At 41.1% G+C, this 24,345-nt stretch overlaps 1 protein-coding gene across 2 annotated transcripts in view; it reads left to right on the forward strand.

Annotated features, from left to right (window-relative positions):
* The window catches only part of LOC146805265 (von Willebrand factor A domain-containing protein 5A-like), a 671,080-nt gene that overhangs the window by 533,993 nt on the left and 112,742 nt on the right, over window positions 1-24,345 (forward strand). The window contains exon 16 of one of the 2 annotated variants that reach the window (XM_085622439.1): window positions 12,613-12,681. In XM_085622439.1, the coding sequence (XP_085478565.1) occupies window positions 12,613-12,681 (69 nt within the window). The remainder of the gene's footprint in view (window positions 1-12,612; window positions 12,682-24,345) is intronic. The other variant, XM_085622440.1, reaches the window with a different exon arrangement.

The following is a 24,345-nucleotide window of genomic DNA, read 5'->3' on the forward strand; positions in this document are numbered from 1 at the left end:
TTCTACCAGGGCGACAGCAGCTACTACTGCATTGGGATGTGGTGTCCCCCTGCAAGACATCTGTCAGGCAGTCACCTGCACCACGCTGTACACTTTTACTAAGCATTATTGCCTTGACAGTCAAGTCCGGAGAAACGGCTTCTTTGACCGTTCTGTTCTCCGTGACTTTCTGGTGTGATCTTTGTTCGCAGACCCACCACCGGGGTTGGTATTGCTGGGGTATCTATTCTAAGGTAAGGAATCTATCACTAACATCTTTCAGATGCACAAGTTACTTACTTGTGTAACGATATATCTGTAAGAGACATCACACCACAGCATTTGATGATAGACCGATTAGAATCCAGGGTCATCTCACGTGTCGTACAGAGTTCGCATGTACATTTTGAATTGCACCTGCCAACTCAAGTACGTAGGGAGTACTAAACTCCAGGTGTTTAACCGCATCTTGCAACACCTACGGGCTGTGGTCAACTCTGATCCCAACTACCCAGTTGCCAGGCACTGAAAGCATGTTCATAATAACAACTTGAATGACCTTAAATACCCTTAAATACTATGTGATAGGATCTGTACCCAAGTCCTTACATGGTGGTAACAGGGAGAAAGAGTTGCGCCAGTTGGAATCACAATTCATTGTTTTATTAGACACTCGAATGCCAAACAGACTTAATACGGCGGAAGACCTTCACAACTTTTTGTGAATTAACAATGAATGTTTTAATAACTTGGTTCAAACTGCGTAGTCTCTCCTGAAGGTTCTAATATGTTATTACATTTTGATCCGTGATTTTTAATGCACTTTAACCTTCAACATTGTATATACATAGAACGTTGTTCTTGGTTTTTAACCCTGGTTTTAACTCTGATCAACCAATTATTCTGAGTTTTCACTGAGACATTGTTGCATGTGTTGGTTGATGCTGTCTTATATGTTGCCAACCAGGCACATTTTGTCATAGTATTGCCGTCTTGCATTCAACCGATGTGTTTATTGTGCACTCGCACTTTATTTTGTAGAGATTCAAACAATGGCTAATATATTTGCCATCCATGTTTAGAAATGTATATTTTGCACAGGTTTAGCCTATTTACACTATTTTGCACTTGCACTTTAAAACTTTGCACTTTATGGGAGAGCCCGGATCAATTTTAAGTTTATGAATTTGTCATGTAGTGACAGCCTATTCTATGCTTTAGGACTCAAGTAACTATTTAACATACAGGGGTTAACATGAACAACGATTATGGTTGTGATGAATCGGGCATTTTGCTTTTTATTCATATTACACCCTTCACAAACAGTTATTAATACCGAGTTTTGTACTCTTTTATCAGTCAATTATTTATTTGTGTTAATTCAATTTTAATTATCTTTATTTCGATTTAAAAAACCATAAAAGATTACATTCAATTCATATAAAAGAATCCTATAATTTTCAGAGGGTACCCCACCCGACAAATGCACAATTGTTGAGAATCAATGTCCCACTACTCGACCTTTCTTGGATATTTTAAAAACCAAATAAATATTAATAAAATCCCGTCAATAAATACATTTAGTAATAGGATGGCATTTTAACAGTAATTAAACTCATACATTCATACAACCAGTACATATTATGATCTAATCAATTAGTGGCTCTGTCCAGAAATATACAAGGTTCCATGGCATACACCTCAGATAGTACATGATAGGGCATTGTCCCTCCAGTGCAAAACCAGCAAGTATGAGGCTGAATATAAATTCAAATAAAACACACACAGGTTCCTACAAATGTCTAAAATGTCAGTCCTATTCTCTTCCTTGTTAAATCAACCCCAAAGAGGTATCTACTCGCACTAAAAACTACTGCTTGTGTCGTATCTGATCGCAGTATTCTTGCCGCTTCATAACAGGATCTAATGGCCAAAAGCTGACAAATCCATTTCTTCCTGGAATATATATATATAAGCTGGGCAGAAGAATAGCACATGCAATTCGTTCTCTTTTGCACCTGTGTGGCAAATAGCACAACAACCGTCGCTTACATCCCCATCGCTACGTGACCATTTTACTGTATTTGCATTTATCTGTAGAACACCGTAGCGAAATTTCAGATAAAGAGATTTAGCAAGCTGTGGTTGTATCTCGTCTAAAAAGGACTCAAATTTCCCATTTGGTTTTATGGAAAGAAACCTTGTGGATAAAATGCATATTTTTGAGCTGTGGGATGAAATATCTTGATTAAAAGCCCAAAAAGTCTGTTTCAACAGTTTTTTTGAGCCCATCGACAATCCCCGAGGGTCGACCCAGAAGTGCTTCAATCCCAGTTTATAAAACAAATCACGAATGTGGTTTAATCATGGCAGCCTTGTACCATTTTTAATTCTAAAAACTTCCTCCAGGCCTTCTCTATAATGAACAAGTTAATCTGTTGACCACAGGCGGACCCAAAACATTAGTGGCCGTAAAATTGCCTGAAAATCAGTGCGACAGATATTTAAATCCATCACTACTGGCATTAATGGTGTACGCATGGGTAAGTTTAACAGTTTCCTAAAGAATTTATTCTCGATCATCCTAAAAGTATTCTTTGTTACGTGGCCCCGCAGTTCAGCCCCATAAAGACATGCAGATTGCCCCCTATATTTATATAACTCGAGTGCAGGGGAGACGGCTTTAGACAAACTATTCTCATGCTTCCTTATTATTGGCACTGAGTTTTATATTAATATAGTTTTACTTTTTTCCAACTGTGATCTCCAATTCATTTTAGAATCCAATGTAATGCCTAAATAATTTAAATTTAGCACATATTCTATCTTCTCATTTTTGACAGTTAAATTTAAAAACAAAGATTTGTGTGGATTAACTGCCATATATTTCGTTTTGGTAGAAGTTATTTCCAAGCCCTTCGTTTCACAGTAAATTTCGAAAGTATTTAATAGGCTTTACAGACCATTGGGGGTTTGTGATATTAAAATTGTTTCATCTGCAAATGAAAGCGCAGGTACTGGCACCCCCCCTAACTTGGGAGAATCATGTTCGCAGCCCAAGAGATATTCAGAGATGTCATTAACATACAACGAAAATAAGGTAGGGGCCAACACGCATCCCTGCCTTACCCCCCTTTTTACTTGTATGCGGTCTGTGAGTTCACCATTTAGACCCCATCGAATCCTTGCAAAGTTATCCTCGTGTAGTCTTATAATCTGTACGAGGATTTCCCCTGGGACACCCTGATCTCTTAGTGATTTCCACAGGAGGTTTCTGGGGATGAGGTCAAAGGCTGCCTTAAGGTCCACAAAGACAATGTACAAATGGGCTTTCTTGACTGTAATGTACTTCCAAATTATACAGAGAAATCTAAAAACCTGGTCAATAGTGCTAGTTTTGACTCTAAAACCTCCCTGATATTTGGTTAAAATACTGTACTCCACAATCCAATTACTCAGTTTATTTAAAATTTGATGTGCATATATCTTTTGTAAAACATCAATTAAACTAATCGGTCGATAGTGCGACGGGTCATGGTGGTTACCCTTTTTAAAAATAGTTGCAATCTCTGCCCCCTTCCACGTTTCAGGAATCGGTGCACCTGCTGCAACTGAATTACATAAACAATTTATATAAGGAGCCCAAACTTCTTTTTCATGCCTCCATAAGACACCTGGTATCTTGTCTGGTCCAGGTGCCTTCCCTGCTTTTACTGCGTCTATTGCTACTATTGTTTCCTTCATACTGAAACATAGTAGAGCACTATTTGGACAGATTTCACAGTCTTCTTGATTATAATCGGTATCATCGTTAGAGTTATGAAAAATGAGTTACCCAGGTTTTTGCATCTAAGAAAAGGTCCTTATTACATTTCCCCTTTTTATTACCCTTAAATATCAAACGCCAAAAGGTTGATTGATCGTTTGTTTTGCCTGCAATAATCAGCTTGGTCCAAATGTTACCTTCCCAATTTTTTCTAGCCTGGGTTAATACCCTCTTGTAACAAATCCTTTTTTCCCTTAGGGTTACTATATCTTTTAACTTTGTTGCCTGAATCAAATCTTTTTTCGCAACACGGCATTCTTTATTATACCATGGGTTCTCTAGTGTAGCTACCTCAGAAATTCCTTTTTTAAATTCCTTTGGAGCCTTACCTAATATTGATCATAATTCTTCTATCAGTCTGTCATACATCTCCATGATTGGAATCTCTGTTATTGGTAGGTTTACTTATGGGGAAACTATTTCTACATAAATATCCTAGATCTTTTTCATAGCCATTTCATTTCCCATTACCAAGGGCCATCTAAGTGCTCTGCAATTGTTAATTAATAATGGCTCAATTGGACAAGAACTGGAATTGCTTTTCCTTAGAGGGCTTAACTGAAAGAGGGAGGCTGCGAGCGTCAGACATAACGGATAGTGATCACTCTCTGTTCTATCCTCAATTACTAGATCACATACCATGGGCCACAAGGGAATAGATACCAATATATAGTCTATACAGCTTTTAATGCTACCCCGTGTGAATGTCAGTAAATTTGGGCTGTCAGATGGCAATCGCCCATTACAGGCACGTAGACCGTGGCCTGAGACCAGCCTTAACAACTGCGCAACGGCACATGTGCACGATACTACTGGGCTACTGTCCAGTTGTGGAATGTTATTAGCTGAATCCTCATCCTCAAATATTTTCAAATCCAACCACAGGTTCAAATTTGCAGTTGAAGTCGCCCCCCCACAATTATCAAAGCACTCTGATTGACCGTGGTTAGAAGTTGATCAGGATGTTCAATGACTTCAGATTCCCTACGTGCTATGTTCGGTCTACTATACATGTTAAAAATGTAGACTTCCCTTTTATCAGGTGCTAAAAACTTTATTCCCAAAATATCTTGGCAAGCGGAATCGATTTGCTTAATATCAACACCTAGAGTAGTTTTTATCCAAATAGCAAGACCTCCCGAGGGCCTTCCTCTAACTGAGGGAATAGCAGCTATACTAAAGGTTTTAAAACCTACCTTGTGAGGGCTTTCCAAGGCCCAAGTTTCTTGGAATAGGACTATTTCACTGTGTCCGATATAATCCTGCCATATTGCATCCCTTTAGTTTCTCCTAATCCCTGCAATGTTCTATGAAATCAGTTTTATCTCTGTTTTACATTCTTCCATATTTTGATCACAGTTTATTTCCTCATCTTCATTTTCTAATCTTGGGCTTTCCTCGCAGTCATTAATAAGGTTACAAATAAGGTTACCATTTATGACATCCTCCTCGCTACACTGAACTGTTAGATCCGTCTCAACATACACACCATTTGTGTCTGCCATACATTTTAATATTCCTTCAGAGTTCCTACACAGTGCGTCATTCTGACTATTATTAAGGTGGCCTATCTGATCCTTTTGGCAGATATTCATACTTTGTTTTCCTGGCTCTCTTTTTAGAATACTAGTGAGAGTTCCTACGGCTACCTTGTCAGTAGTTATAGGTCCCAAGTCGTTAAGGGCAGTTACAATACTAGTGTGAATTCCTGCAGCTACCGTATCAGTAACTGTAGGCCCCAAATCTTTAGGGGCACTTAACAGTATCCTTCCCTGCTGGGCTTTATATAATTGTCAGTCTTGGAGATCCAGATCTGACAATGCTTGAAACCTATTAGATGTCATAATTGGTGGAAATCTAATAACTTTGTTCCCATCTTGCGGTTGGTAAAAATATCCTAGAGGGAGTATACTGATCCCAGTGTTAGGGGAAGAAGTTGCATCACGGTGATGTAAAAGGTAATGGACCATCTTTGGCCTACGGAAATTAACGACTATGCAGTCACCCCTTATACTCTTAGTAGATTGCCCTATCCACCCTACTCTACGAACCATTAGAATCTCATCGATGTCCGAAGGATGAAAGTTCTTGTGTTTCGTCAACCAGTCAACAGTTTTGTTCCTTAAATCATTCCAATTTTCTTTCTGCCCTGCCCTTAGTGCAGGGACCCAAGCCAAAATCAAAACATAAGGACACGAAGCTGGAGAAAGACGTAGTATCTCCATATTAGGAAACGAAGAGCCGTTAGATTACTCTTCTCTCGGGCACCGAATAGGGGCACTCACACCGACAAAAGATGTTACGTTTCCACTTTGAGAACCCTGCAAACCTTATGCGTTCAGTCCTTCAGATAATGCCCCCAAGCATTTTTTTTTTTCCCCATTGCTAGGAGTGGGGTTATTCACATGGTTATCAATTTTCTCATCATGCATAAGCGATGGGCAGCTACCCACCATTAACCTTGTATCGTCCCTTTCCAATCTAGTTAGTTGCAAATCCACATTATTGCAATTTAAGATTTTTATTGCAGACTCTAGAAGGCTAATTTTTTCCCACAATAAAGCAATTTTTTTTTCAACCAAATCGCGGACATAAGTTAGAGCTGCTCCCAGCCCTGGGTCATTTAATCCCGTACATAACTCGGTCATGACTCCATTGGTGTTAATAACGCTTGACGCTAATAAGGGCGGTATCATCTCGGTCTGTGTACCAACTGAAGTAGTTTTCGCAGGGGAAGGAGTGCCATTATGATTACAATTAACACAAGCATTCTTACCACCATTGCCACCATTACTACCCTTACCCTTCGTTTTCTTTAACCCAACCCCCCGCTTTCCTTTATCAGACAGAGCCTCAGTTTTTCCAGTCCCCACATTTTTTGAGGCTCTAGTCCTAATCCTAGTATCTCTGCTCGATAATACTGGAGAATTTAAGGCCATATCAGAGGGAGGTTGGGAAGGGGTAAGTGGGACACTTGTAACAGTTCTAGACACGCTCTCTTGGACAGTAACCCCAATGCAGGTGAAGGAATACCAGTTATTAAATGTCTCTGGAATGTAGATGGGTCCAAGGAAAGGCGTCGCTCAGTCAATTCGATTTCATGAGTTAGAAGTGACTCTGCCCTAACCAAGAAAGCGTCTAACGTGCCAGCAACCCCCTTACGTTTATCCATTCTAACACTACTTAATATATTTAACAAACCAGGTATTCTCTATATTTTTGCACAGTACCTTGGTTCTTCAATAGGTTACAGAGTTTTGCAGGTACGAAGAATAGGATCCAAACTTTTCAGGGAGGTGGCCCAGCCCAGCCTCCTTCCTGACTGATGGGCTCAGACGTGCCCGCCCTTGGCCCGGGCTTCGCCCGCGCGCGTTCCGTGCTGCGGGAGCCCTGGCCCCCTTTTAAGCACCTCCTGGCACGCTGGATGCAGGACGCGGCGTGAAGCGCCGCAAAGGGTGATGTGAAGTGTAGTTCTTCCGTCCGGTCGGCCCTTGTCCACAGCAGGCGTCCCCGGTACTCCCCAGGTCACAACGATGTCAGCAGTAGTGGTGGCTAAGAACAAGATACTGGGTTCCCATGCTGCGGGAGTCCTGGCCCCCTTTTAAGCACCTCCTGGCGCGCTGGATGCAGGACACGGCGTGAAGCGCTGCAAACGGTGATGGGAAGTGTAGTTCTTCCGTCTGGTCGGCCCCGGCCAACAGCAGGCGTCCCCGGTACACCCCAGGTCACAACGATGTCAGCAGTAGTGGTGGCTAAGAACAAGATTGTGTTAATTAATTTTTAACCTGTATTTTGTCGTTAGACATTAACTGGTTAAGATTGTGACACATGCATAGATATTACAAGGCAGGTTGATGGAATACACAGTCTTTCTTTTATTGTGATGGCTCCAGGGGAGGTGATTCTTAAAATGTGCACTCTATATAAATGTTTTGATTGGTCCAGCGTGTCATGTGATCAAGACCGCGGAAATGCGGTCGAAACGCGTCAGGCTGGACACTAATCTTCGTATTTTCATGATGCCGAATTAATTTACTTTCACCATGCAATAAAGCACTGCTTTTTCAGAACACGCTGTGGTCCGTACCTGTTTGTCCTGGTGGCATATCAGGAGTGGGGATATCGCACTCTGCAAATGTGCCTCCTGGCACACTAAGGGCTGGGGGGTGAAGTCCGCTTTACTCCTGAGGGACTTTGGGGGCCAAAAAGCTCTCCTGGTACCTCCTGTAAGTCCTATGCAGCAGAATTCCTGAGCTCTGGTTGGAGGCCCAGCCCCCTTTCTCGACCACTCTGCAAACGCGACTACCAGTTAAAGAAGCATTTGTAAATGTAATAGGTCTCGCATTTGCAAAGTTAGAGCTATTGACGTTGTAAATGTAAACGGTTTTTACTAATATTTTTGGGAGTGGATGTACGTTGTGTGTAGTGAAATTATGTGGTATGTTGTGCAGTGAAATTATGTAGATAGGGAGTATGTGGTATTTAGTGTATAAGAATTATGTAGAGTGGGATTATGTATTATGGAGAGTAATTATGTGGTATGGTAGTCTGTGTTGTGGAGTGGTAACCTCAGGTTTAGTCTTCCTCGTTTCCATAGAAGCTAAAGAATGAACTCAATGAGACAAAAAAAGGAGTCACTGAGGAGCACTTATGGACCTAGTCAGAGGTATGAGCAGGGCCACTGGAATTATGCGACTGTTTGGCTGCACTGACTTTCGCACAATTATACATTTGCCGCATTAGCCACATAATCCATCATCTGCTGCCTAATCTGCAGATTTGAACAAAAAAAGCCTTGTTTCTAGCTCAAATGGCTCAAACGTTACCAAGAATGCAGGGACTAGTGTTACTTATCCTTTGCAAACCTAGAATGGTCACCTGTTACTTATTATTAAATGTGGGTGTTAAATTGGTACTAATGGTGTGCGAGGTGCTTCTTTCTGCAACTTTCTTTCTTTTTCTGCACTTCTCTTGCCTCTTCCTGCAAATCTCTTCTACTTTCTGCACCTCTTTTGCCTCTTTCTGCACCTCAATTGCCTCTTTCTGCACCTCTCTTGCCTCTTTCTGCACCTCTCTTGCCTCTTTCTGCACCTCTCTTGCCTCTTTCTGCACTTCTTTTGCCTCTTTCTGCACATCTCCTGGTTCTTTCTGCATCCCTCGTGACTCTTTCTGCAGCCCTCTTCCCTCCTTTTGCACCTCACTCACTTGTTATTCCTGCACCCCTCTTGCCTCTTTCTGCACCCTTCTTCCCTTTTTTTTGCATCATTCTTGCCTCTTTCGGCAGTTCTCTTGTCATTTTCTGCACCTCTATTGCTTCTTTCTGTACCTCTGTTGCCTCTTTCTCCACCTCACTTGCTTCTTTCTGTACATCTGTTGACTCTTTCTGCACCCATCTTGCCTCTTTCTGTACCTCTGTTGCTTCTTCCTGCATTGATCTTCCTTCTTTCTGCACCCCTCCTGTCTCGTTCTGTACGCCTCTTGCCTCTTTGTGCACCTCTCTTCCATCTTTCTGTACCTCTTGCCTCTTTCTGCAACTCTTTTGCTTCTTTCTGCACTCTTCTTGCCTCTTTCTGTACCCCTCTTACCTCTTTCTGCACCTCTGTTGGTTCTTTCTACACTGCTCTTGCTTTTTTTTACACCTCTGTTGCAAATTTCTGCATCCCTCTTGCCTCTTTCTGTACCCCTCTTCCTGCACCCACTTTGCCTGTTTCTGCAACTCTCTTGCCGCAGTTTTCAATTGCTAGTTTGTGCACCCCTCTTGCTGCACCTCTTTTGCCTCTTTCTGCACCCCTCTTCCCTTTTTCAGAACCTCTCCTGCCTCTTTCTGCAAATCTCTTCTACTTTCTGCACCTCTTTTGCCTCTTTCTGCATCTTAATTGCTACTTTGTGCACCCCTCTGTGTCGAGCTCAGGACCCCTATATGCCATACCCCCACTACCTCTCCCGCCCTGAGTTCTGAAGATCAGGAATGGCTGGGCCAATGTTAATCTAGTGGCACCGGATTGGGTCAGGAGAGTGTGGTACCTGAAACTCCTGGGCATGAGCATCTGTCCTGTGATCAAGCTGCTGCTGCGGGTGCATCTTCTGTCACAGCAACAGGGCAGGGTACTGTTCTTGGCATGTACAATTTGCATCTCCATGCTTGGAGATTGAGCGGCAGCAGTTTACCCCCTTCGACCTTCCTCCTGAGGTCATGGATGTGATTGTGGCAGCAAGGCATCATTCCACAAACCCATTACATACTAAGTTGTAAGAAGTTTTTATTGTTTTGCTGTAGACCATCAAGAGCTTGCTTTGGGCACTTTTAAGGGCTGTTTAATGGCTCCTTTGGCTGTTTTGCAGATGCCAAATCAGTCTTCGGCATTCAGATCACCTGTTTTGATGAGATTTTTGAAAGGTTTACAACATTTGTTTAGACCAAAATCCCCTGTGATGCTTCAGTAGGACTTGATCTTAGACCTCACTTTCTTGTTGTGCACCTCTTTTGAACCACTGCACAGTTGTCCCTTGACTTGTGACCTTGAAGACAGACTTTCTCATTGCCATAATATTGGCTTGAAGTATGAGTGAGCTTTGGGTTCTTTCTGTCAATCCATTGTATACCAACTTCTTCTGGGATAAGTTGTTTTTTATTTCTCTAACTTAATTTCTACCAAAAGTGGTATCTCCTTTTCATATCTGGCTGACTGTTAACCTTCTGGCATTCTTTCCTCCACATCGTTCCTCTAAGAAAGAAGAGAGACTCTGCTGTTTGGACCATAAAAGAGCATTAAGCTTGTATATAGATCGTACCAAGGACCATCGAGTGGACGATCAGCTTTTTATGGGGTTATCCAGAGCAAAGAAGGGTAAAGCAGTGCAAAAACAGACTATCTCCTGATGGATTGTTCCTTGCATAATGCATACTAGCAAAGTAGGAGCCCCCAGAAGCCTTGCAGGCTCATACCACTTGGGCCAAACCCACAACCACTGCATTGGCATGCCTGTACACACACTTCCATGAAGCACTACTGCCTCGAAAGTCAGGTCTATCGGGGCATATTGCTCACTCGGTCCTGCTGGACTTCTTGGTCTGAGCCATTTCCTAGACCCACTACCTGGGGAGGTACTCCTGTGGTATTTGTGCACAAGATGAGTAGTCAGCTGTTACAAGTATCATTAGAACAAGTTACTACAGTAACAATCTTTCTGGTGGATACTCTACCCGCAGATTCCTCACTCATCCTACCGTCTCCCTGTTCTGAGGATTGGGCTTTTTTCCTTCATGAAAGGTCTCACATTTAGAGCTCTGCATACGGGTTACCCAAATTTACTCCGGGCGTAGACAACCTAGAAAGCAACTGACGTCCATTCGCATGGATGGCACTTATAAGTGTCTCTATTAGTCATGTCCAGAGCTGACTACGTCAGTGCCAGCGTGCAGGAGAACTGCTCTAAAGGTTTCAGAGACTAGTCTGATGCCTGGAGAATATTCAGAAGGTGAGATTAGATAGAGTTACCGGCAGAAAGAGCATTACTGAAAGTAAGCAGCTTGTTTGTTTTGAATGAAAGCAAAAATGAGCTTTGGTGTGGAATTCTTGCTCTCTGGCACCAAATGACATAGTATTTAATCAGTTGTATTGGATGTTTGATCAGTGGTGTAAATGATGAAATGCCCCAGTCTTCCAATAGTATCAGTCTTTTGTTGCAATAGTTGTTCTTGATGAGGAAATAAAGTTCCTTTCCATCATTTTCTGGTCTCATCCAGTTCTTGGTGCTCTCAGTTATTTAAGTTAAACTGCAGGACATCTGCCTGCTGTACCGATTTCCTTAACACATTTGCATCGAAAGCAGAAAAAAAGTCTCTCCAGCAAACTTTTCTTCAGGTGAACAGGTGAAGCACTGGTATAATACAACAGTCTTCTTGTGTCACTTGGTTTGATGGATATATATGTATGTATGTATGTATGTATACAAAGAACCATCCCTGTTTGTAGCATCTAAGAAAGAGAGTCTAGCTGTCATGCATGCAAAACACTAAGTTCTTGTTTCGTGTATTCACCCAGACCGATATTGCCACTCTAGATGACTCAAACGTCCACAAAAGCCACCTCAAGAGAAACAGATGTCCTGTTTAGGCAGATCTACTTTGTTCTGCCTTTTCTACCTTTTGTTTGCCTTCTTCCATTTTGCTCCATATTTCTTCTTTAAGTCGCTTATTTTCTTTAATTTGCTTTATGATTTTGAAGCAGCCAGCTCATTGACCCTGTTAGTCTTTAGCTGGGCAAAACTAACAGTTACTTAGTTATTTAAGTTTGCCAATCTAGAACAATTTTGATTAGGAACACTGGTCTCTCTCTCTTATATATAGATTATGCAAATTCTCTATATGCAAGAATCCCCGCCCTAAGCCAAAGAATTTTAATCCCGACTATTCATCACATTTGTAGACGGGAATAGTTTTTTTTCTGGCAAAACATGTCCGAACACTCTGCTAATTATTAACTCTGTTGACCCATTTATCTGTGGATTTGGCAGCAGCGACCTCTGGGTCTCAACCAGGCCATGTGATCCGCACACTCTAAAACGACTTTTTGGGGTAAAATTGCTGTGTCTAAAAACCCTTTAGTGATATAAACCAATGTCATACACCCTTGGTGTTAAGGGTGCTATATAAAACAAAAAACGATAAATGAAGTTTACATCCTCAATTGTGCAGATGGTGACTAGAGGGTACAATAGATTTCCTGCTATTTGTGAAGTTGAACCAATTTGTTGGTGAAATGTCTTTTTTAATAGCAATTTTCATTCTTTTTTTGTGGTTTCAGCAGAGAGTGCAACAATTGATGACGCAATGGATTATAGCATGCGAGTGGCCTACATGGACGACGAATCATGTAAGAAGGGTGTGTTTTTAGGGGGAACAAGAGATGAATGACGTCTGTGAAGAGTGACCAAGGAGTTTTCAAATTCCTTTCTAAATAAAAAGACGGTGCAGTAAGGAGATCAGACAGAAGAAATGCTAGGTCGCATATGCAAAGGTATCTTTGGTCAAACCAAACCCTTGTTCTGGAGCCCACTCTTCCAGGAGCATGTGGCAGCAATGGAAAAGTATTTAAAATTGTTAGAGGAGAGACAAAAAAGGCCTAAATATGTGTATTTGATAAGTAATGCAGGACGAACACGAGCAAAAATTATCTTTTACTTTGTGGATGAAAATGACGATATATTATGTTATATTGTACCATTGAGTTATTTTAATATAACAAATACTTCTAGTGATTTGAAACTACAAATTCATAGTAGCAGTTGCTATGTAAAACGTTCTAATTTACAATGTTGCTGTATTATGTCATTGAGGATAACTTCAGGTGTTGAGTCAAGCCCAGGAAAAGAATAAGCAATAGAAGTTGTGTGAGGACGGCAGAAGAGCTACCTAGATGATCATATGATTTGTTGTTCAAGCTGAAAAGGATTTTTAATTGCTAAATGGTAGCTAAGACTTAATTTAGCACTTTGTATGATGTGAGAATTGTGTGAGATGGTGGCTGAGGACATGCCATAACAAAGCACCTTTGACAAAGGATTGGCCCCCACACCCATATATGCATACTGCAGAGGTGTGACTTCACATCTGTAATAGAGTATTAGAAATTGGATTACTGTTTAGCTGAGCTATGCACCCAGGCCAGGCAGAAACAACCCCTCTAGTCAGGGTAACCTAGATACACACCAAAAGATAACCTGTGCTCACCCTCTGGTAGCTTGGCACAGAGCAGTCAGGCTTATTGAAAGAGGAAATATGTATAATATTTGTGCAATAAACACACAGCAGTAACACAATGAATACACCACAAAAAGACTCCACACAGATTTAGAAAAATAGAGATTATGTATCTTAGTGAAACAACCCCAAAACAACAAAAATCCAATCAGTATAAGTCGAGATATAATTTTTTAAAGATTAAATGCACAAACAGTGCTCAGAAGTCACCAGCGTTTAAAAGGTTACTTGTGGTCTCAAGGAACCACTACAAATCCAAAGTTCAGGCTGACCATGATGGAGGGCAGCCGGCTACAGGATCCACACAGCACCTGCTGAGAAAGTACCTTGGATGGACCTGTGTCGACGCTGAGGGCACGATGCATGGATGTTTTCAACGAGGTCGGGTTTCTGCGTCATTGAGCTTAGATGAAGTGAAGGCAATGCATTATCATCGAGCCATGCAGAGCATTGTCGTTTGGTCGTGCAGGCTGTAGAAACAACTTTTGTCGAACAGCCTTTCCCTCGAAGGTCGATGCGTCGCTTCGGATGGGCGCAAAGGTGACGATGTGTCCGTTTCATAGCAAAACAGCTGCAGAACCCACTTCTGAGGACCACAACTTGGAAAGGGCACCTCAGGAAAGCGTGGGCCTCACAGAAGGCAGGGTCCAGCAGCACCAGCAGAATTGCAGAAAGCCTTAGAAAATAGGATGTGTGCCAGTAAGCTCTTGGAGAACACTTGGAGGGAAGGCAGAGTCCAGCTCTCTTTCAGCAGAGTCAGGGAGCAGCAGGCTGCAGGGCAGCAAGGAGAAAAGCAGCCCTTCCAGAAGAGCAGTCCAGTAGAGTCCTTTAAGCAGCACAACAGTCCTTCTGACAGAGGTTCAGTTCAAGATCCAGAAGTGTCTAATTTGTGGGTGTCAGAGACCCAGTATTTATACCCAAAAGTTCCTTTGATGTTGGGATGACTCTCTGATGTGCAGAAATATCCCTCTCAACCGAGTCCAGTCTGCGAGGCTAACTGTGGGGGGTAAATCAGTGCTCTGTGTGTGGACATGACATTCCCTATTGAAGTGTAAATGTTAGCCCCTCCCATTCCTCCCTGCCCATGAAGACCCATCAGAATGCAGAGTGGTGCTCAGAATGCAGATGACCCTCACCTTCTTGTGTTTGTGGCTGTCTAGAGGGAATGCGCAAAATGTAGCTGTCCCCCACGCCAGACCTGTATTGTAGAAAGGCTGTCTGACGCATTGAACAGTAATTGGAGGGAAATGTCCACTTTCTAAAAGTGACATTCCTAAAACAGTAATGTAAAATCTAGCTTCCCCGGTAAGGAGGTTCTATCATTACCGTTCCAAAGAAATGAAACCTGAAAAAGTTACTCCTCTCTGATCAGGAATTACAGCTTAAAAGTGTGTTAAGGAATTTAGAGTGCTGGCCTATGAGACGGGTAGGCCTCACAGTAGTGAAAAATGAAATTGGCTGATTGTCACTACCAGGACATGTCAAACTTAAAAGTACATGTCCTTCCTTTTACCTACATGGCACCCTGCCCTTATGATTACTTAAGGCCTACCTTAGGGATGACTTACATGAAATAAAAGGGGAGTGTAAGGCCTGGCAAGTAGTTTTAAACACCACACCAAAGTTACAGTAAACTCAACACTCAGGCACTGAATTGGCAGGCCTGAGACAGGTTTGAAAGGCTACTTCTGTGGATGGCCCATTCATGACTGCAGGCAATAGTAAGATATGAAGTATAGGCTCTGGGTATATGGTATTATGGTGTACTACTTTACAAGGGACTTACCAGTACAACAAATAGGTCAATCAGGTATACACAAATGTCATCATGTTTAGGGGAGAAGCTCATGCACGTTACCACTGGTCAGCAGTGGTAAAGTGCTTAGAGTTCTAAGGCCAACAAAAATAATCAGCAAAAATGAGAGGTAAAAAGGCAAAACGTCTGGGGAAAGACCAGGATGACATATCTAATATAGAGGTTGACACAGTCTGTAGAGAGTCCCAGTTTGCGCCCTTAAAAACTATCCCACCTTGAAAAATTTGCACCACGCATGGGGGAAACTCTAATCAATGTTCACAACTTGAGTTTGCCAATTTTGTTCAGATTGGTCAAACAGTTCAAATGTTATGCGGAGGGGGCAATCTTGTTGCTTTCCTATTTAACATGAATTTTTAAATGTTTAATGTTTTGCAAGGATAACTTTAAAACCATGGAATGAAGGTTCACCTGATTTTAATGCCATGGTAGCCCTTTTGTCATTTTCCCTCTTATTGGTTTGGTGATTTTTCATCCATACGTTTTGAAAATGAGTGTCCAGTGTGCCTGTACTAGTGCTGTATATAATCTATATGTTAGCAGACAGTGATTCTAAGTACGGTTACTGACTGCAGCATGCATGCTCCAAATAATTACATGCGTGCACTCAAAAATAAGCTACACATTTGCAACCCTCACACAGACACACAAACTCTTGCACGTACTGTTGAGGTGATCATGGAATAAGCCCATCACTTGGCAGGCTCGCCTCTACCCGCTCACATTCTTTGCCAGTATTGAGGACTGTGAACATAAGCTAACTCTCACCTTTTACATACTCAAACTCCTAACAAACCATAGAGAAAAACACACACACAAAAGAGGTCAGCATGGGTGGAGAACATGCACTCTTGTGTCCAACTCTTGCTTCTCATGCACTCATTATAGCAACAGCTACTTAATGAAGATTGTAAACATTATCAAAAGAGACAGTCCCTGGAAAGGCGCATCTGACTCCCATCACTTAGACACACAAATACATATATATTGATAATTCTAAACATTGACAAAATATACTCTCACATTTAACAGATGAGCATGACTCTCACAACTCAGACACTCAAACACACTTAGGTGCTACAGCACCCACATGTTAATAATTTCAAACATTGGCAAAACACAAGTGTCAGCTTGGGCAAATGCTACATCTTGGTTGGCCAAACCCTCAATCCCCACAGAGTCAGACACAGCTAACAAGTTGTGATAGGTGTTGGATACTTAAGATAATGAACTATAAAAAACAATTCAAACATAAATGAATAGTATGATAGGCGCGAACAATCCCACACCCAGACGGCTCCCATCCCCCACCATATACCCTTACGGATTGTATAGCTACCAAATATAGACAATGGTGAACATAACAATCACACATGTATGTAGCTGAGTGGGGCAGGTGCCCTGGGAGGCCTGACTTTATTCACTCAAACACATAAACATTTGTCATAGGCACTTGAGCACCTTACAGTTCATGTTTACAAAACTCCACAACCAGAATAGTCATAAACATCTGTGTCTATGACAAAACATAGAGACCGTTAGCTGGTGGGGTGAGGGTTGGAAGGGGCTATAAGGAGGAAAGGCAGCTTGACAAAACTCTATGTCCCCGCTCAATGTGGCACAAGAGATATGTGGCTAAAACATTTTCCCACTCTCCATCATTTGCTGCACCTAGCAGAGGCTTGTTTGGCAGATATTGCAGACCATAGATCAAGAGGTATAATTGCCACCTACTCACAGGTTTGTCTGATTAGAAGAACAGCTGCTGGCCTGGTCAATTATCTGTGCGATTGCACCAGCAGGCGGCACAACAGAATGGTATGGTCTACAACCATTCTGCTCTGCAAGGGTATGGTGTGGTTGGTCTAAACCAACCTGTCTTTGTCCACAAAGACAGACATTTCAAAACCCACTCTGTGGACACACACTGCACAATATGCAATCTCAACGTTGTGAGTACATGTGCCTTAGCATACTGGTCATGCCCAAATCATGTGACTTTGTCAGTTTCACAAGCGTTAGCACATTCACTAAAAACACTGCAATATATCGACTCTGCTAGTCTATTCTCCAATGGCTGAAAATCATCCATAACCAGAGTTAAAGACATCAAGCAGCAATAGCCTGTGCTTTATCATTAGCACTGTGATGGAAACAGCAGGCCTTGCAACTTCAGCCAATGACCCCACAGCCATGGGAGTCCCTGCAAAATCATTCTCTCATTTCTCTAGCGACACAGGCAAGTTGTCCAGTGAGAAACTGCAGAACTAGCAGTATTGTCTCAACAGTTGAACTACCTTGCTGCTAAACAACAATGAGCTGGACTACACAGCTTCTTCTACTTTCTTCATGTAGCTCTTAACACGTTTACATTTTCATAGGGTCTGTAGCTAAAACTGAAGTTCTCTTACTAGAAAAAGACATAGAAATATTCTTATCAAAAAATGAATCGAAAGCTCAACAAAAACAAATTAATCTTCTTCTTTAAATTCATATGCATATCATGTACACAATTTTCCCAAGAAAAGGGCCGACGCAGGCCCAATCTGTGATGCTTGTGGTGAGGGGCAAAACTCGCAGTTTATATTAATCCACAGAAAACACCAAATATGAGAGCACTCATGTAGGTGTATGATTCCATCATTTATTGATACAAAAGTGTAGAGGTGGCACTCAAAGTGTTTTGGCTAGATGCTTTGATCACAGGTGGAGAAACCGACTAACAACAGAGAAATTAAAGTGACAAAGTTTAAGCATTGAAGACCGACAAATCAAGCGCACCCCATGTTGCTAACGGCACCATGTGGGAATGATCAAAATGTTAATATAAGTATACATCTAAACTGTATAATTGAATGTATACAGAGCGGTCAAATATCTTGTATAACAGAAAATACATTTCAAAGGCAAATTCAATTTCAAAAGCTAAAATAAATAATCTGGCTAAAGACTAAATGTTATAGGTTAACTGAAAATTAACTACATACAAAATCAACCAAACAGTTGAAATACATTCTAAACCCAAAAGTAAATGTTAATCAATAGAGCCCCATGGACACATAATTACATTCCAGAGACACAGTATGAATCCCACAAAAAAGAATTAGGCGGACTAAGAGTAAGGGACAAAAACTGGACCAGGGAAACTATTTATAACCACAAGTAAAACTGTCCCATCACATTAGTAGAAAAATCAAAAGAATGCTCTTATACTCATTAATATAGAGGTCACTTTCAGTATCCTTCTTGGAAAGTCCCATAGTATAAGGCCCAAGTGGACACCCTTCTAACTAAAATAAACACACATAACCACATAGAATTAGTGAATTATTGTAGACCGTAATGAAATCTGAACCTATCCAAGTGACATCGCCTCAACAGTCTGTAAAAAGGAAACACAAAACTCTCTCTCCTAGGAAAATAGTTCAATACAGCAGCTAAAACACAGAATGGTTATTACCTATAAACAACCAAGTTACTAGAAAAAGCTCAAGAGAAGAAAGCAACACACTTCGGTGCAGCTAGTGACAAAATAGTTAGAATGCTATTGATCTTAGAAAGGTTCCCACATATATACATCGGTGCCCTGGGGGAAAACTTCTTTATCATGGTTTAATACGAAAGGTGCCTTTGATTCTAACTTTATAATGTACCTTGGTTCAAGGCCTCAAAGGGACAGTGCTTTATCACCTTCTTTGGCTTTTAACTGAACTTATTGAAATTCTTTGTGATTGACAAAGTCAGGATTGCTATTGTGATGTAACTGAAAATGGCGAGCTACTGGATAGATCTCTTTATTGCTCTCTATAGCACGCATATGTAAAAGCACTTATTTTTATTTGCTGAGTGAAAAGTACTTCCTACATACCTCAGAGAGCAGGGGCAGGAGAGCATATCAGCAGAGAAATCAGAGTTGCTGCTCAGATGTTTCTTAATACCAATAGGTACAACCATATGTAAGGAAAAATAGTCCTTCGCATTATCACTGTATTTACAGACTTGTTACAGGTCAAAAATATCCTGTGATATTTGAACCCTCAGCCTTGGATTTAGATAGGATTTCTGTTTTCGTGAGCCTGTCTTTTAGGGTGTAATGTTCCGGTGCTCTCCCACCATTCATCCAATTTCTGCATTAGAACATACAATATGCCAATATTTTCTCCATATGTTGCCAATCTCGCTAGAATTGGTATTGTATGTCATGATGACCCTGAGCTTCTCTAAATAGTTTAGTTGTCCTTTGTCAGTTCCACAGGGTGAAAAGGATATTTTCTATCCTTCAACCTCACCTTCTATTTAGCATTCCCTAGTACACTGTTGGGGTACCCTCTACTTTTGAAATGATTCAACATATGGTCTTGTTCTTCAACAAAGGCATCATTCTCACTGCAATTTCTTTTAACCCATAAAAATTCCCGATAGTGAATATTCCAAATCCAGTTCAATGGGTATCCACTCTTAGCATGTAATAATCAATTGCCTGCCTCCTCCTTCCAAAAAATGCTAGTGGTAATCTTATTGTTGATAATTTTAATCCTAATAACCAAATAATCAATGCTGTCATGCCCAATTGTACTAGATAATTGTAGGTTATAAATATTATCATTAAGGTTCTTCACAAATTCATTAGCAGTAGAGGGATCCCCTTCCCAAATGACAAACAATCCAACAATGCATCTACACAAAGCTGTAATATGCTCATGAAAAGGAGTTGTGAAAACCCCAGACTACCTGCTCCTCCCACCAGCCAATCCCCAAATTGGCATAGCTGGGGGGTGAATCAGGTGCCGATAGCAGTGCCCTGTGTTTAAACATAGGTCTTCTCATTAAACAAATAAAAAATGTTGTTAAGGCAAAACTCTATCATGGCCAAAAGCATCTCAGTTTGTTGATAGAAAGAAATTGGTCTGGATCCTAAAAATATGTTTATAAGCAGTCAAACCAAAATCGTGATTAATGCTGGTATATAACAACTTGGGATCAAGTGTCATCAGGGCATATTTAGAGTTCCAATATATGTCATCAATACGCTTGAGAAAGTCATGACTGTCATTCAAGTACAAAGGTAAGGTAGACAAAAAACAATATACTTAGAGGTTTTCTTTAAAACACTACCTCTTGATAAAATAATGTGTCTGCCAGTAGGGTTCACTTCATCCTTTTGGACTTTAGATAGTAAGTACAAATTAGGTATAGTCTGAAAATTACATCTCAGGAAATCAAATTTCTCAAGTTCAGTCAAGCCTCTGTTTCCCCAATCTATCAGCCTGTTCAAGTATGTGATGCGTGCCTGAGTATAGTCAGATCTAGTAGTGATCATATACCATCTAGCGTCAGCGATCTGACCATAGGCTTCCTCAAGATACAGTTGTTTTGGTGAAATAACCACAGTCCCTCTCTTATCAGCAAGATGACGTATAGTAATAATTATATATATATATATATATATATATATATATATATATATATATATTATCTACTGGCGGTCGCCAGTAGATAGTTATAGTTAGGATCGTGTTTCCATAGGAAATCTCAAAATTCTATTTTGAATAACTTTGGTGCCGATTGGCGAATCCTCGCGAAATTTTCAAAACTAATGGGGCGCTCCGTTCAGCTCCTACCCTGAAAGTCTCGGGGTGATTCGTCAAGCGGGGACTGAGAAAAAGGGGGGGTCCCAAAACACGTTTTCCCCATGGATTTTTCCATAGGGACTTTAGTCGCAGCTACAGCCCGAACGGCTGAACAGAATTATGTGAAATTTGGCAGAGAGGTAGCCATAAGGTCCATGAAGTGCCTTATGCAGGTTTGGTGTAAATCTGTTCAGTATTTCCAGAGAAAATAGCATTTAAATCAATATATATATCTGTACGAGCGCAGGGTGCACGCACCGTGCGAGCACCGTGCGAGCACCCTAACGTGCGCGAGCGTAATTCTGATTGGTGGTTACATGTTAGTCAACGTTCGAATCGGTCGAAATCAGGAAGTGTCGGCCGCCATTTTGTTTGTTTTCAGTGCGAGAGTGAAAAAGGAAGGTGGCGAACGTGAAAAGGGGGCAGGGTAGAGAGTTCCTGACCCCCTAGCCTTGGTCAGGGGGTCCCTGAAGGACCCCGAAGGCCAAAAAAAAATTTGTTTTTTTTTAAATCGCGGGGGTGCGCACCCTGAAAAACTCAAACGTTATAGTTAGGAATTAGCATTTAAAAAACCTTGCAAATTCACTTAAAAAACCATAGGTTTCACACATGTTATAGTTAGGTGGATATTTCACTCGTAAAAAACCAATGAAATTCCCCCGTTATAGTTAGTTCAGATAACTATAACTCGCGTGACCGCCACTCTATCACAAGGATGATGTCATCAGTGATGTCATGAGTGATGCCACTGACCATGTCATGAGTGATGTAATATGTGACGTCATGAGCAGTGGATTGCGGGCGCGCGAGTTATAGTTATCTGAAGTAACTATAACGGGGGAATTTCATTGGTTTTTTACGAGTGAAATATCCACCTAACTATAACATGTGTGAAACCTATGGTTTTTTAAGTGAATATATATATTTTCACTGGAAACAACAGTTACTGGACGTTTTGTTAGGCTCAGGTTTCCCCCGTACAAAACCAGTGAAACTCAGCAGTTATGGTTACCTAAGCTAACTGTAACTCGCCCCCGCAATGCACTGCCTATGACCTCACATATTACATCACTTATGACTTGGTCAGTGACATCACTGATGACATCATCCAGGGACAGTTTAAAAAAAAATTGAGTGTTAAATATATATACCAAGGTGTATTGGTGAATTAGTGAGTGTATGAGTGCCAGCATGGATGATTCAGTGGGTGCGTGACTCACTGGTGCATGAGTGATTAGGTGTGTCAGTGAATGTATCTCTGAGTAGCTGGTTGTTTGAATCTCTCTATCAGTTTGTCAGTCTGTGTCTAAGTGGCTGTATGGGTGATTGAGTAGCTACGTGAGTGTCTGTTTGGGTGAGAGATTGGTTGTCTGAGTACCTGAATGGGTGCCTGAGTGTCTGTGTGGGTGGGTGACAGTGTGTGTAACTGCATGTATGGATGAGTGAGTGGGTGAGTCGGTGGCTGTATGGATTAGTGAGTGTGTATGTGAAGGGCTGTATGAGTGACTGAGTGTATATATGGCTGTGTGGGTGAGTGAGCAGATATGTCAGTGGTATATGGGTGAGTAGCTGGGTATGTGAAAGGCAGTATAGGTGAGTAATGCGGTATATAAGTGACTGTATGGATGAGTAAGGAGTGAATGCGAGTGCGCCTGTATTGGTGAGTGTGTGCTTGTGTCAGTGACTGCATAGGTCAGTGAGTATGTGTTAGTATCTGTATGAGTAAGTGAGTTTGTGTGTGTGGATCTGTATGGGCAAGTAAGTGGCTGTGTAATTAACTGTATGAGTTAGTGAGTGTGTGAGTAACTCTATGGGTGACTGACTTAGTGTGTGAGTGGCTGTATGGGTGTATAAGTGGTTATGTCGGTGGCTGTATGGGTGAGTGAGTGGATGTGTGTGTAGATCTATGAATCAGGGAGTAAGTATCACTATGGGTCTGTGAATGGTTGTGTGGGAGTGGATGTATGAAAGGTTCTATGGGGTTGTGAGTGGGTGCGTCCGTGATTGTGTGTAATGATGTCATCAGTGATGTTGCAGTGATGTCACTGACCATGTCATGAGTGATGTAATATGTTAAGTTATAAGCAGTGCATTGCGGGGGCATGATTTTTAGTTAGCTCAAGTGACTGTAACTGCTGAATTTTTCTCGTTTTGTATGAGGGAAACCAGAGCCTAACTAGAACATCCCTGTAAACTTTTGTTTTTTCATTGAATTTCTTCCGTTTTTGAAGTTTTATTTCCCAACTATAATGTTGTTGTAATCTTAGTTTTTTTAATTGAATTTCCAATGTTTTTCAAATTGTATTTCCTATTTATAACGGCTCTGTAACCTGTATGTTCATAACCATGTATTTCCTCCAGCTGATTAATAAGTGTAGGTTTTTGTTTTCTTAATAATGTTTTATAATCTTGACAACACCGCGATTTCCCCAGTGACGTCGCAAAGGGCGACTGTTTTTGAGGAACTCTGTAACATATTTATAGACCAATATTAGAAACCAGTTGTTTACTAATGTAGAGTTTATACTTGAGTTTCTGTAATGGTCGTTTGAAAAAAACACTTCAATGTGGTGTTTTGTGTGTTCAGGGTGACTGTACATCACAGCGAAGTCTGTAGTCGTGAAGTATGTGTGTTTTTTTAAAACTGGGGAACACATACTTACACACATTTTAATTAATATTTGACACAAGTCGTTTACTGATATACTCTCCAGATGTTAATTTTTGGAAGAATTTTTTAATAAATGCCTTTTACTTGGTGTTTGCGTGCTCACGGTGACGTCGTTAACCACGATGACGTCGCTAACCGCGATGGACTCGTGTTTTGGTGAAATTTGCAATACATATCTATGCATATTACATTGTATGATGCACATTAGAAGTTTAATATGAGTCGATTAAGGCTTATGTTTGAGTAGTTGTTTTCAAATAAAATGTTATTTTGTTCAATTTCTGGTCTTCACGATGACGCGGATCATCGCAAAGATTATGTAACCAGGAAAGAAAGGAATATGATTGGATGGTACACTTTACAATTATAAGATTGGGAAGATTACACCCATACACCTTTATGGTTCATTCTCTGGGAGCACTTTAATGTGAGGAGATGTAGACAATTTACTGGTGTAATTATCTCTACTTTCTCCTTCAAATGGCAATTCGGCCACTAGAACAACACCAGGTGGGAGACGAACAATGGCAGGATGACCAAGAAGTGTAGAAAGTACACTCTGAGGGAGTCTGAAGAAAAGAGGAGGCCTCAGAGAAAAGCTACATCGCATGAGAGTTCTTTACGATTCCTTCTGTAAAATCCAAAATTGCAGCAAAAAGT

The sequence above is a fragment of the Triturus cristatus genome, chromosome 8 (genome assembly GCF_964204655.1).
Source record: "Triturus cristatus chromosome 8, aTriCri1.1, whole genome shotgun sequence".
Classification (NCBI taxonomy): Eukaryota; Metazoa; Chordata; class Amphibia; order Caudata; family Salamandridae; genus Triturus; species Triturus cristatus.